This window comes from Cucurbita pepo, chromosome LG09, assembly GCF_002806865.2.
Source record: "Cucurbita pepo subsp. pepo cultivar mu-cu-16 chromosome LG09, ASM280686v2, whole genome shotgun sequence".
NCBI lineage: Eukaryota > Viridiplantae > Streptophyta > Magnoliopsida > Cucurbitales > Cucurbitaceae > Cucurbita > Cucurbita pepo.
The window spans coordinates 7,997,953-8,013,397 of NC_036646.1; the positions used below are offsets into that span (position 1 = coordinate 7,997,953).

At 35.5% G+C, this 15,445-nt stretch overlaps 2 protein-coding genes across 3 annotated transcripts; both read right to left on the minus strand.

Annotated features, from left to right (window-relative positions):
- LOC111802547 (E3 ubiquitin-protein ligase CSU1-like) lies at window positions 1-3,613 on the minus strand. Of its 2 annotated transcripts, XM_023686955.1 has the most exons (3): window positions 3,257-3,613; window positions 1,413-2,101; window positions 1-498 (listed from the first exon to the last, which is right to left on the minus strand). In XM_023686955.1, the coding sequence occupies exons 1-2, from the start codon at window positions 3,493-3,495 to the stop codon at window positions 1,426-1,428; spliced, it is 915 nt and encodes a 304-aa protein (XP_023542723.1). In that variant the 5' UTR covers window positions 3,496-3,613; the 3' UTR covers window positions 1-498; window positions 1,413-1,425. The 2 variants fall into 2 exon arrangements, with proteins under 2 accessions (XP_023542723.1, XP_023542722.1); XM_023686954.1 differs by lacking the exon at window positions 1-498 and having other exon boundaries at window positions 1,161-2,101.
- Window positions 3,614-5,575: 1,962 nt separating this feature from the next.
- LOC111802145 (zinc finger protein CONSTANS-LIKE 9-like) lies at window positions 5,576-5,929 on the minus strand. The gene has a single exon (XM_023686412.1). The coding sequence runs from the start codon at window positions 5,927-5,929 to the stop codon at window positions 5,576-5,578; it is 354 nt and encodes a 117-aa protein (XP_023542180.1).
- Between the last annotated feature and the right edge of the window lie 9,516 nt (window positions 5,930-15,445).

Consider the following 15,445-nt stretch of genomic DNA (forward strand, 5'->3'; position numbering starts at 1 on the left):
TTTCACTCTTAAACGCTAAAAGCGAAGAATAAGTAATGTGATCATATCGAAGCTATCAAATATCAAATTCTGAACATAAATCGTTACAAAGTCTAGGAATAGAGAAGACTAGGAGTTGTGGGCAATATTACAACAGACACAGGGAAGCAAGCTAGTGACTGAAATTAGAACCAAAAGTTGGTTCATTCGGGGCTTCTTCAGCACTTCACTGTGCCTATTGTAATGCTGCCTGCACTCCCACCAAATTCAATCTCCAGTTCTTAAAGAAACAAACCAAAAGGCACACCTCGGTATGTTCAATCTTGCATCGACACTGCTACTTATAGCAAAACTGGTGTGGATTTTGCAGTACAAGCATTGGCTATGAAGAACTCAATGAATTGTTGTACTCAGTCCTTTCCCATGGCTGCTGATTTGATCTCTTGGGTTACTTTTGCAGTACATTGTACTGGTTGAGTACTTGTACTGCATTTTCTCATCTTATTTCCACACATTTCCCTATTAATTGAACACAAAATGAACATATTTCCCCACTTGTTGACATATCATGAATAAGACAGTTGGATATTGAAAATTAATCATATCACGTGGAACACAATAAGTTAACAACTATTAACAATAATATAAATCTAACTTAGTTGGGATTTAAAACTTTATTTTGAAGCATCTTAAAAGCTGCCTAACACATCCTAAAGAAGCGTTTAGGCTAAACATGTTCCAATAAAAAGCGTTGAGGAATCCTGTGAGATCCCACATCGGTTGGAGAGGAGAACGAAACATTCTTTATAAGGGTGTAGAAAGCTCTCCCTAGCAGACACGTTTTAAAAGCATTGAGGGAAAGCCCAAAAATGAAATCTCAAAGAAGACAAGTAGTAGGCTTGAGTTGTTACAAATAGTATTAGAGCCAAACACCGTGTGATGTGCAAGCAAAGACACTGGGCCTCGAAGGAGTGAATTGGGGGTCCTGGAGAAGGGAACGAGTGCCAGCAAGAACGCTGGGCCTGGGGGGAGAGGGGGGATGAATTGTGAGATCCCACGTCAATTGGGAAGGAGAACAAAACATTCTTTATAAGGGTGTAGAAACCTCCCTCTAGCAGACGAGGTTTAAAAACTTTGAAGGGAAGCCTAAAAAGGAAATTCCAAAATTAGCAAGGCTTAGGCGGTTACAAATCCAAGACCATTAATATTCATTGTTCACAGCAAAACATCACACCAAGACTCACGTAGTATCACTTCCTAAGATTCTTGTTGACAAATCACAATTTAAAAACAATTCCAGCTTTCCACATTTTTATAAAGATCATACAAAGATTTAATATGAATACTGCCATTTTACAAGACTGTATACTCATTGGTTAAGAAAAGAAAAGGGGCAGAAAGGATTATAGAAGAAAATCACAATCATGAAGTACCTCGGGCGATGGACTAAGTCTTCATGGCAGGCCTCACCAGCCCCAAGCCAGAACCGCTTCCCAAATGCTTGAAGTCTGTTGCTTCAAGAGAATCCCCATGGCCAGCAAACCCTGTGCCTCCCTTCTCCAAGTTCACCAAATCCCTTCCCTTGCATCCTTTGTTGCACACAAGGCAAACTTTATCCACAGCCATGAACTTATCAGCACACTTCTTACAGAACACATGCCCACATGTGCTTAGGGCCACAAGAGACATTGTGTTAGTTAGAGTAACCTTACAACTAGGGCATATGTATGTAACGTCGTAAGATTTCGATTTCTTCCGCTCACTATTGTCCTCTGTGAAATGTATTGGGAAAAGGGACTTTAGCTTAAGTTTCTCGTTGCCTTCGGGACAGAATGTACTGCTCGAAGGAGCTCCGGCTTTAACAGGAGCTTCTGGTGTAGCTGAAGGCAGCCAAAAGGCCTTCATGGTCCGAAGTGCCTCTTCTTCGTACGACGTAACCTTTACACTATTTGCTCCATGGAAACCATTCTTATCTCGGCTGTGGTTGCGGTCGTTGTATTGTGGTACCGCACCGTGGTTTTGCTGATCAAATGCATCAAGCTCTCTAGCTTTCTGTTGCATCAATTTCTCTTCTGCTTCTTCCTTGTCTTGTTTCTGCTGAGCAGTATATGCAGCAAGCTTCCTGCAGGGTAACAAAAACATGCTCTTGAGGCCAGAGAGGGGTGTCTATGATAAAAATGATGAACAGAAGGACCAAACTGCATAGGCAAACCAGAAAAGGAAAAAATACATCCTATCACACTGTTCTGTAATGCAACATGCAATTCTTAAAACGCTCCCATCACAATGATACAATAGCGAGCCAGTCTAATATTCATATCAATAAAAACCTCAGGGTCGATAGCTGACTGTTAAACCAAAGTCCCAAAATCTCAGTCAGACAATACTAGAAATACTTCTACTAGATTTATTGTAACGGCCTAAGCCCACCGCTAGCAGATATTGTCCTTTTTGGGCTTTCCCTTTCAGGTTTCCCCTCAAAGTTTTTAAAATGCATCTGTTAGGGAGAGGTTTCCACACCCTTATAAAGAATGCTTCGTTCTCCTCCTCGACCGATGTAGGATCTCACATTTATGTTCTATGTACATTAGCTTTAGCTAAAACCTCATGAAGAGTATGTGTCATTAAAGGGTATAACCCCTGCACATTCTACAAAACGTTCTTTAATCTTTATTATACTGAAGACTTCGTTTGTCAGTAAACATAAAACCTTTTTGAGTCTATACTTTGACAGTTAGGAAGCATAAGAGAAATGAAGGAAATTTACAGCAAGTCTATTAATTTCTCACACAACATCGTAAGACATTACGTCTAAAGCGCAATATAGTAACATCTCTTGCAGGAACTACGACCAAGGTACCTTATTGGTATCTCTGAAACCCTTCATTGAACCGTGGCCAATCCATAGTGGTCGGTAATATCTTATTTCCTTACAAACTACCAACTATGATCCCAAACAATTGCCCGGAAATAAGATCAAATTTTCAAAAGAAATAAGAAATTCTTCAAAAAGCACGAACCAACACAGAAAACTAAGGAAAACAGTTCATAGACTAAGAAAATGCTATAAAACGATCATAATTCGATCGCTATACAAATACAGGAAGAAACTGGAATACAACTCTTTGGCACACCAATAACAACAGATTCATAAGGATCTAAATCAATCGCCATCCACTTCTACGTACATTTTCAAAGAATTGTTTCGACTTTTGGGTGGAATATACAATAGCCAAGCAATCAAATGTAAACATATAAATGAGTAAAAGGAACAAACCTCTGAATATCTTTCTTCTGAGCCAAAAGACACTCAAGAATGCATTCTTTACAAAACGTGTGACCCTTCTGGCAGCACATGGGATCGATGAAGGGTTTCAAGCACAGGCAGCAGACATCGAAGGGCTTGATCGAGTCCTTCCCAAGCCTCTCTTTCTGCGTTCCATATCCCAGCTTCCGCTTCTCATCATAGGTGAAGAAGGCTAGATCGTTATTGTTCTTCGAGTGTCTCTGAGGCATATTTCTCTACTCTCTCCAATTTAGAGCTCTGAAATTAACACAAATCAGCAAAATCAGAGAATTTGGGGAAGATGATGAACCCTAGAAATTAATGGAGCAAAATTCCCCTTTCCGAGTCGGGTCGGGTTTGTAGATAAATTGTAAAGAAGCAATTTGAAAACGTCGCCGTATTGAAGGTGATTTTGTAGGAAAATTTCTAAAATATAATTTTAAAGTTTGTATGATTAAGCCACCGAAAAAAAATACATCTTGTTCGTAGAGATAGTAACTTTTAATTCTTTCAAGTCTTATTGAGTCATCCTATCTTCAAGACCGCTTTCATTTAAATGGAGTATCAATTCAATTATGTATTCTTCCTTTATTCGAGTGTCACAATAGAAATAACTCATCTGCATATTATAACAATAACTTATGATAATATTACATACGATTACGAGATTTAGAGAACTTTAAGCCTATCACTAAAATGGAGATGAATGACTATTTAGTTGCAACGCACTTTGGTGACTGATACCTTAACACTCCATTCATTTATGTACTTCTCGTATGAGTGAAAGTACCAGTGTTGCAGGCATATTGTGAAAAAATAATCATGACCCTCCTACTTTCCAACCCTACGTCCTTTTGTTTGATCCTTATGAGGAAGATGTTAGGATGATTTTTGTTATCATGTTATACTTGTTTAAGTTGTTTTTGTTTTTGTATTTTCTAAACAGAGCTGTACAAATGGTATCGGAGTTCGATACCGGACGGTGTGCCAGCAAGGACGCTAGGCCCTTAAGGGAGGTGGATTGTGAGATCCTACATAGGTTGAAGAGGGGAACAAAACATTCCTTATAAAGGTGTCGCTCGGGTCAAAACGGACAATATCTACTAACGGTAGGCTTGAGCTGTTTCAAAAGGTTTAGTCTCAAACTTCAAAGTCGATTTCCGTACTTCGAAACCTTTAGAAGTTCTAATTCCTAACGAGAGTCAAGACTCGGACCAAAACAGACAATATCTATTAGTGATGAGTTTGAGCTACTACAAAAAGCCTATTCTAAGACTTCAAAGCCGATTTTCATACGTCTCGACCTCCTGAACAAAATCATAATGGATGACGAACATTGGAGAACGAAAGAGATTGGAGACATGAATCAAAATCCACATCCACAGACATAAATAAACGTCAATCACTCTCTGTCTTGTTCTGTCCAATGTCCAAATTTAATAAGCACTGAAAACGCCATAGCCACACATGTTCTTTCTTCCAATCTTCTACAATTTCCACCCATCACTCTCAGCCACAAATAAATCCACTCTCTACCAACCCTTTTCATATGCATACCCCTCCAATCATATGACCTGGGTGACTATTTTATTAGAACTCCATGGTTAAACGTGCTTTATTTGGAGGAATTTTATATTAGGTGACCTTTGAAAGTTTTCTTAAAATGAATATGATGGTTGGATTCGTGTTGGTCTGTGTGAATAGTCTTCACTGTTCAAAAGCGAGGAGTAAGTGACGTGACTATGTCGCATGGGATACAGGAAAATACCAAGGCCATCAAGTACCAAATCCGGACTCGTGTTGATTCCTGAAAATAAATAATTTTAATTCGACCTCTTAAGGTATACTAATTATGGGCAACCTCCATTGCACTTGCAATTTAAATAATATTACTTAAGTATGTTAATGATAGGCAGAAATCACATGGAGATGTCGAAAATTATATTTAAACTATATCCATTATGTATAATATATAGTTTTTAACATGTCTTAAATAAGTTTAATTTAGGATGATAATTGATAATCCCAAGAACTTTGCTCGAGATTCTTAATTTCATAAGCTTAATTAATACTATAATAGATACAAAAATCCAGGTCTTATCTTATATCATAACAAGTAAATAAAATAAACATCAAACTATTGGGGCCCATGCATGTCACCTTAACAGCCGTTTGATGTGTTCTTCGACCTCAACGATGAAGATGATTTAATTTCATGTTCTTGATTTTGACATTTTTTTTTCCAAACATTAACCCAAATCAAAGAACAATTCAATAGAAAAAAACCCATCTTTTAACTGCGTTCTTCGATCATTTTGACGAGCTCGAAACCGGTGGCGGCGACAATGGAACCACTTGATTCTCGTCGTCGTCGTTGTCGTTGTCACGACGATATCCATCGCTGGAATCTTGATGGTTGTCGGCGACGTTATTTTGGGCATTAAGACAAGATTGACAAACGGAGATGGTAGGGGAAAGCTTGCGGCCAGTGGCAGTCCAAGGCGTGGGGGATTGGCAAATATGGCATAGCAACGTGCGGGAGTGCTTCTCGACGATGAAGTTGGCTGAATGAACATTGGCGTCGCAACTCCAACACAAATTGGCTTGGTCGGATTCACAATATGTATTGGCTCTGGAAGTGCAAAGCTCACACTTGTTCTTCATTGTATTGGTGGGATGAGAGCATCGGATCCCTTTTGTTGTGGTTTGGGCTTTTAAAAGAACATAGGGACATATGGTGGGTAGGGTGTGCTTGGTTGTGTGCAAGTTGTTAAATTAAGAGCTATTTTGAATTAAATTTTTCTGTTTTTGATTCGACACAAGGGGGGAACTTGGGCCCATGTGTGTAGAATAGTGTTTTCTAGAAACGTCTGGTTTGCCATGTTTTTGAGAGTGGAGAATATGTGTTGAGGATTATTGGGAGTGAGTCCCACGTTGGTTAGTTTAGAGGAAGATCATGAATTTATAAGTGGGGAAGCCCAAAGCAAAGCCAAGAAAGCTTATTCTCAAAGTGGATAATATCATACCATTGTGGAGATTCGTGATTCCTAACGATAGAAATGGAGTTGATGGGTCTTGTTTTTGGGAATTTGAGCTTGAAAATGAGTGAGGATTTGCTTGTTTTGTAAGTGTAATTAGTGAAGAACTCTTTTAGTCTCTCATTCATCATGTATTTTCATCTTTGTGTGATTCCATTTCATCCTTTACTCTATATGTTGGTAGAAAGTAAAAGAATGATGATGTAGAGCTTTGAAAGTGTTGATTTTTGTGTTAAAAGGTTAATGTTTGTGTTGTTTTTATTTCTTCGCTTATTTGATGCACAAGGTGCCTCGTACAATATGAAAAGAGAAACTTTATGATGCACAAAGCCATTAGCCACTAGCCAACTTGGCTCCTCTCACACTAAATGATGCACAAATCGTGAGGAAGAGGGTTTGTCTCAATGCTTGTAGTTGCCGTCTAGCTTGTGAGTGTGACTCCAATGTCCATGTTTGTCTATGTTGATCGATCACTTTTGCGACGCACCTCCTTCATGAATCTTACTGTTTGCGAGTGTCAGTGTGATTGTTTGATCTCTTGAAATTCTTAGTATGTTTTGTAGTTACAACTCTGTCTGATCTTCTACATCAGAAATGTTTTTTTGAGAAACTCTGTCTGATCTTCTACATCAGAAATGTTTTTTTGAGATTAGCAGGTAGTGAATTTATTTGTATCATGAGTAGTTTGTGATTTTGCAAGTTTTGTGTTGAAAAAACTTATTTGGTATTATTGAAGTATAGCCGACATGATAGATGATTTCTTAATTGTTGGAGGAATTAAGAAACTCAACAATAATAACTACAACACGTAGACCAACATACATGATGCCTTATCTACGAGGACAAAACCTCTAGGAAGTCGTTGGCCGAAGGAAAATTATGACACAAGAGGAGGATCCTGATAGAGAATCAAAACAGGAAAAACAATGTTTACCTTGAAGACCACAGTCGAAGAAGAGATGTTGGAGCACATTCGAGATGACAAGACAATGAAAGAAGCATGGGATACGCTCGTGATGCTTTTTTCAAAGAAGAATGATACAAGGTACAATTTCTAGAGAACAAAATGTTATCAATTTCACAACATGCATGACGATTGCTCAGTACTTCCATAGGTCAAGTCTATATGTCGAGAGATTACTGAACTAGATTTAGAGTTCGTTATTGGATAATCTTGAATGAAGACATCCTCCATGAATTGCGACTAGAGTATAGAAGCTTCTTTATTACTATACAAGGAAGGCACACTCAAGTAGAGTTTGCAAATTTGCTAGCAAACGAAGAAGCCATAGCTAAGAAAATGGGAGGCATCGGGCTGAAGAGTGAAGAATAAGTTCTCTACATAAGTAAAGATCATAGCAACAATGAACTACGTGAATACAAAATTAGTGACAAAGGAAGAAGTCACCAAGGAACCGCACAACCTGAGAGAATTCAGAAGAATGACTACAAGAGTTCTCAAGAGAAAAGAGTTAAGGCATTTGCTACAATTGCGAAAAGAAGGATCACATGTCTAAAGATTTTGATCCAAGAGAAAAGTCCGTTAGACTTTCTCTTTTGGAGTCAACATCCTCGCTGACACTCGTTTCTCTCTGTAATTGATGTGTGATCTCAAAATAACCCACTTTCGGGGCCCAGTGGCACACCACTTGGCATCGACCCTCCTTCGGGACTCAACGTCATCGCTGATACACCGCTCGATGTCAGGCTCTGATACCATTTGTAACAGCCCAAGTCCACCTAGCAGATACTGTCCTCTTTGGACTTTTCCTTTCAGGGCCTATCATCCTCGCTCACACTCGTTCATCTCTCCAATCGATATAGAATCTCACATATATAAAAATATATTATATTTATATTTAAAAAGTGAGGCGAGGCAGGGAATTATGCGGGATTGAAGATGGCAACAAGAACTGCGAATATAATCCTAATCCCCATCTCCGTTCAACTAACAAGGAAAATTTTCTCATTACGCATCCCTCATATCTCCGTTTAAATAAGAACTCCTCACCCCTTTTGAGATGAATCTCCAAAGTGAAAACACACGGTTAAGTATACATCTCTATTCATATAGCTTACAATCTACTACAATAATTGATCGATAACGTAATCTATTTTCATTAGTTTTAAATTCATAGTTGCGCAATATTTTATCCCTCTCATTATCACATAAAACCAAGTGACACAAACCATATTTTAATATTCAATATAAAAGCAAGTAAAGATTATAAAATGCAAATCAAACAAACTTTACATTATGTATGCAATAAACAATCAAAGTAAAGAAAAACAAAGCATATGCATATGTAGTATATGTATATATATATATATCTATTTAAATTTCCTAAACTTTTGCTGAAATAAATGTGTAGAGAATTGCATCAATCCAGGGCTAAGTTTGAACATAAGCATACAAAATTCAGCTTCACTCAATGCACCATCTCCATCCAAATCTCCTTCTCTCACCATCCCCATAGCTTCTTCCTCATCCAATCCCAAAAACCCCATCTTTGTTCTTAAGCTCTCTGCCGTTATAACCCCTTTTTCTTTATCCATAAGCAAACCAAACCCATATCTCAGTTCCTCCATAAACCCTTTTACTCCAAGTTTCTCCACCATTGCAGGGAAGAAATCTCTGAACAAAACGACCCCGTTTCTTGACCCCATTGTGGATTATGAGATTGGAATGACAGGAATTTTGTTATTGAAGGGTATTTATTGAGAAAGGAAGCGTGGAAATGGGGGAAGACAACGAAGAATTTGGTTTTTATTTTATTTTATTTTATTTTTGTGAAAATTAATGAAGTTTTTGATGTTGTTAAGAAATGTTGGAACACGACCGTTTCTTTGTCGGAATTGTGGCTCCAAACTTCGTGGAAGCTGCTTGGGAAGGAACACACGAGACCATCGTGTTTAGGCTTTGAATTTACACGATGTTTCAGAGTTTAAATCCATAAAGATTGGAACTTGAGAATAATCTGTTGGGTTTTGATGGGTTTGACTGATGAGGACTTCAATCTATATGGATTGGGTTTGAATTGGTCTTCCAATTTGAATTAAATTATCTTATTTTCAAAGTTAATAATTATCATTTTTGAACTTATCATGTGAACAATTAATTAGAGATGAAGCATAAGGAGTAGACTTCTCATTAAATTGCATTACAACTTCCTTCAATTACTTTCATTATTTCCTTTCCTAACTTTATTTCTTATTTGACCCGGAAATTTTGATCGACCTAATTCGTAGGTTTTTGTTGAGTAATCAACTTATTTGAGTTAGGTTGAGAAACGAAAACTTTATGAGTTGAGTCGTTGTGGGTGATTGAGAGTAAGAAACACGGTCTGTATTGATACGAGACCTTTTGGAAAATCTTATTCTGAAAGAATAAATAGATGCTTTACGTATTAATACTTTACTTGTATTAGAATTAAATCTGATAAATGTCTCGACCCAAACTCGGTGCCATAAAATTTCTATTTCTATTATAAAGTAATTTCACGAGATTTTTCGTCTTTCACAAAAAGAAAATTTGGAAAATTTCCAACTTTTAAAAAAGTTGAAATTTTTATCTTTATAGGTGAAATTTCCATGAATTTTTATCTAAACTACCAAAAGTTGTGATAAATGGAATTAGAATTTATTTCTACATAAGAGTATTTTTCACTTTTATTGAGGGGGTAATGAATAAATTTTATTTATTTAATAAACCAATTAATATATTTGAACCCAAAGATATTTGATAAACTATCTACTTTTTAACATATGAACACTTTACCTTACCATTGCTTATCTATATTTAATTTATATGTTTTGATTCGATTGGTTATATTTTTTAATAGCCAAAGGTTATAAATACATACGAGAAACTCATACTGAACCGTTAAAATATGACATAAGTTCGACATTAATTTATCAACTGAGACCACATTCGAAGGAGAACGATCTTGAGGATAAGATGATTAAGAAAGTCATAAAAAAAATAAAAGTTACTATCTATATAACCAAGATGCATCTTTCTTTTGGGTTGCTCAATCATAAGAACTTATTGGTTAATCATGGTTTACTTAGAATAATTCTATATTGGGTGACCTCCTAGAAATTTTTGTAGGATGCCGTCAAATAGCTTGATCTGATTCTCATCCTGCATGTGAGTAAAAACAAAACATGTTGGAAGGATTCGTGTTGGTCTATGAGGATAGTCTTCACTCTTAAGAAGAAAGGAGTAGGTAACGTGACCATGTAGCAGGAGACGATAGCATTACCTTATGTCTTGATTCTAAACAATCATATCCATTAGAACCTTATAAGGTCGATCCAATTGTTTGATTCATGTTGTCATAAATGACCATGAATACTTATCTAGGCTTGGGTCATCTGAATGCAACGTTGCTTTTGTTGCAGCTAGAACAATTTTTATATATATCCGTGAAAAAAATTACCTATATATAACAACTTAGTAGTTATTACACATGTAATGTATATATTTAAATAAATAAGGTTAGAACATTAATTAGATTTAGATTGTACAACGTGTAAATCTTTCTCCCTAGGAACTCAATTTAGCTATTTATATGAAACGAAACCCAAATGGGCTGAGTAAAAAAAAAAAAAGTGATTAAATTAAACTTGAAAGAAAATGAAGCATCAAAACATCTTTTGTTTCATTATATTGCTTGCTTTTGAATCAAACATGATTATTAACTCATGTTTTGCATAATCCGAATCCAAATACCAACGCCCATTGTCTCCATGGGAAGTGGCTATTGTGAATCACAATTAGTTCATTACAAGTCGAAAAACGATGATTTAGGTGAACATGTGATCCAGCCTCAAGGCAAATACTATTGGATGTTGAGTGAAAATTTATGGCAAACAACACTGTTTTGGTGCAATTTCAGTAGCAAACATGGACAGACTTCTGGTGAAGTGTTTTGGCCAGATAAAGGAAATTGAAATTGGCTTAGTGATCGATGTGATCGATACCTGCATTTGGGCTGCGAGAGACGATGACATTTCCTTACGTCTTGATTCGCTTGATTCATATCAATTAATATACCCTTGAAAATGATTTCACCCAACCTTCGTTGAGTTGATTTCAACTCGAACACAACTTTCGATCCAAACATAATACTTTAGCAATGACAACCCTTATTAGTTCTTTAAATGTCAATCCACCAATGTCAAGCATGTTGATGATAATTAAAATAAAACTCAATATAGTTGTATTTTTTCTTTTTTCCTTATAATTAAATGACACATTAAGTTCATGAAGTTAAAAATGGTTCAAATAAGAAACGACCTTTTTTTTTCTTTTCTTTTTTAATTTTTATTTATTTAAATTATAAATTTAGTCTCTAAACTTTTATAATTATAAATTTGATTCTATTTCGATCCCTAAAGTGATGTTTTGCTTCATTTATTCGTTTAATTTTCCTGCACTATGATGTGTTATGTTAGGTCATGATATGCTATAACATACTATAAAATGTTTTGAAACATAGAAAAGCTGCAAAGCACATAACACTCACGGATCGAAACGATTTATGAAACGATTTATGAAAGTTTAAGTATGCATATTACTGAGTGTAATATGTGAGGAAAGAATAGGGGTTATCTTGTGAAGTATTTTAGCAGATATGGAAAATTGGTTTAGTGATCAATGTTATAATGTAATTGAGCTTCATTGGGTTGATTGCATTTCCTTACGTCTTTGTGTACATAAACATCGAGTTTCTTCCCCTTTACGATGATGAGTATGGACGCATAGGCTATGATGACTATGGTGATATTGCCGCTCATAACACTCAGGGATCTGTGACCTCTAGAGGTTGCAACAGACAGTTAGCTCGACTATGATGGGTCTAAGGGTGGTGTGAACCGCTTGAGTATCCATGCTCTCACGTGTGGGTCATGTGTAGGGAAGTATTGCACATCCAATTTTGTCAGAGCTGGAGGCCACCCCTATGATGGTTCTAACGATAGGTCCTTAGATCATGAGTTGCATGTGTTTGCATTCTCTGAACGCAATAGTGTGGGTCACTTACTGATTATTTCTTAAAATAATAAGTTACGTGCAATTTCTATTCCAGGCAGAGGGAAGGAATCTCTGTACGCCTTAAAATAGAATTGAAATTCAAGACCATGACACATGCATAGCTTAGTTGTACTTATTTTCTTAGACTTTTGTTAGAATAGGGTGTTTTTAATTTTAACGCTTATTTATTTCATTTAGTGTTTCGTTGCGTTGTTTTAAAAATATTTTTGAACACGTAAGTCTATGACAGTGTTTTAAGATGAAATTTATGTTTTATGACAAAGTTTAAAGCTTATTTTCGCGCCAAATAATTACGTTATGATGACGGTAACGACTCTAGGTAAGTAGAAATCTAAGGTCGTTACAGGTTTGGTTCATCAACTTTTGGTAACTAGTTCTCCAAATTTATATAATTGACAACAATAAACACAACATATCAACTTTCGAGCCTCAGTCAAACTTTTCCCAGTTTGAGTTTCCAAACATGAAATTTTATTGAGTTCCCAAATATGAAGAATAGTAAGTGTATAGACTCTTGAAATTTCGTCGAGTTCTCAAACACGACAACTATTTGATTTGAAATCTAGATTCATCGTGAACTCATTTTCTCCGTCAATTACTTTGTATTCAACCTTGCTAATAGGATCAACCTGAAAAAATAAAACCATAATCAACCAAATAGGATTAAGAACCACTTTTGTGTCTAGATAATGTACAAGAACGGAAGGCATGAAAATAATTAAGAACTCTCATAAGCTTTCTTTTTGTTTGAATTCGATATGCTATATAGATCAACTCAAGCCACCACTGTGTCCTTTCAAATATGTCCTAATTGATCAAAATGGTTGATCCAAGAATGAATTTGTTTTGTGGTTTTGTTGCTTGTTTTTGCATCCGTCATTAGCAACAACATGTTATCGATTAGATTTGGTTCCTTCGAATTCTCATCTCAATGTAACAATTTTTATACATATCTATGTAAAAACTTCCTATATATAACACCTTATTAGTTATTACATATGTAATGTATATATTTAAATAAATAAGGTTAGAAAATTAACCCGATTTAGATTGTACAACCTGTGAATCTTTATTGTATACCAATTTGATTTCACGATATATATATGAAACAAAACAAAATGGATTTGTGGGAAAAAAAAAAGTGTTCATATTAAACTCCAAAAAAAAAAAAATGAAACCTCAAAACATCTTATGTTTCATCATTGCTATTGAATCAAACATGATTATTAACTCATGTTTTGCACAATCTGATACTAAATACGAGCGCCCATTATCTCCATGGCGAGTGGTTATTTTGAATCACATGAAGGATTCCCCTCTGTTAGCTCATTGTAAGTCGAAAGATGACGATTTAGGTAAGCATGTGATCCAGCCTTAGGGCAAATACGACTCGATGTTTAATGAAAATTTTTGGCAAACAACGCTATTTTGGTGCTATTTTAACAGCAAACATGGGCACACTTCTGGTCAAGTGTTTTGGCCAGAAAATGGAAGCTGGCTTAGTGATCGATGTGAAAGTAATACCTGCCAGTGGGCTGCGGGAGACAATGGCATTTCCTTACGTTATGGTTCGCTCGATTCATATCAATTAATATACTCTTGGAAATGATCTTAGTCAACTTTCATTGAGTTGATTTCAACTTGAACACTGCTATCGATCCAAACATAAGTCTTTACGAATGATAACTCATATTAGTTCTTTAAATGTCACCTATTGATGATAATAAAAATAAAACTTAACATAGTTGTATTTTTGTGTTTCCTTTTAATTAATTTTCAAGTTGATGATAAAAAATGGTCAAATAAAAAAACATTTGGTTGAGTTATAAATTTAGTCCGTGAACTTTGAATTTGAGATTGACATTTACTTGACTTTTAAAATTATAAATTTAATTCATGAACTTTATATTCTTTTGTAATGGATCGATTTGCTGGTTATAAAATTGAAATTTTAGGGTTTCACCAGCCATAAAATTTAAATTTATGTCTAAAAATTAATTAGTTTTGTAAAATTTCAAATTTATCAAGTAAATGTTATATACAAATTTGATAATTTAGGAACCAACTAAATACTTTTGAAAGTTTGGAGGCTCAGTAGATACAAATAGCAAAATTTAGGAATAAAACTTGTAATTTAATCTAAACATTGGGTTACTTTCTTTTTTACGATTATGAGTACAGACGCGTATGCTACGATGATGATGATTATGTCGTGCATGACACTCAAGGGCCTGCTGACCTCCAGAGGTCGCTACAGATAGCTAGCTCGACTATGATGGATCTAGGGGGCACGAACTGCTTGGAGATTCATGCTCCTCCAATTTTGTCAGGACAAGAGGCCAACTCTCTGATGTTTTTAACCTTACGTCCATAGAGCATAACTTGCATGTGTTTGCAAATTTATGGCCCCTATAATGTGGTCACTTACTCAAATATTCTACGAAATACTCAGGTCGTATGCTACATCATTTTTAGTTAAAGACAAGGCTCTCCCTGTATGGCTGACGACAACATCGCAATCAAAGACCATGAAACGTGTATAGGCTAGTAGCATTTTTAAATTTTTAGACTTAGATTAAAATAGGTCGTTATGAATTTCATGTTTTAAATTATTTATTATTATTGTTTTAATTTTTTTTCTTATTTATGTTTTTGAACAAGTAAGACCATGTCAGTATTGTTCATGAAGATGTTATGTTTTACAATGAAGTAATGATTTAACGATAATGTTTTAAGAGTTAAATTCCGCATAAGAGCTTAGGTTAAGATGACGGTAGTGACTTTAGATTAGTAGAAATCTAAGTTCGTTGCATAATAAAATCCTTATTACATTTTTTTCTTTTTATGAGCATGGAGATCAATTGTTCCAAAGCTTTTAAGAATAGTCTCACTAATTTTATTCTAGTTTAAATTATTTTATGCAAAATTAGGTTTAGCTAGTTCAGTTCAAATTATTTTACAAAAATTTAGGTAAGCCAATTCACACGGTAGAATTCTAATTTATGTTTTGGGACTCCTAAGTAGAATTAAATTTCAGAGAGCAACCTTAAGCTAGCATCAAGGGCTCGTAGTAGCTTCAGCTTA

Coding starts and splice junctions, on each gene's coding strand:
- LOC111802145 (XM_023686412.1), bottom strand. CDS start 5,929: ATGAAGAACAAGTGTGAGCTTTGCACTTCCAGAGCCAATACATATTGT.
- LOC111802547 (XM_023686955.1), bottom strand. CDS start 3,495: ATGCCTCAGAGACACTCGAAGAACAATAACGATCTAGCCTTCTTCACC. Junction 2,102..3,256: donor CAGAAGAAAGATATTCAGAG/GTTTGTTCCTTT, acceptor GTTACCCTGCAG/GAAGCTTGCTGCATATACTG.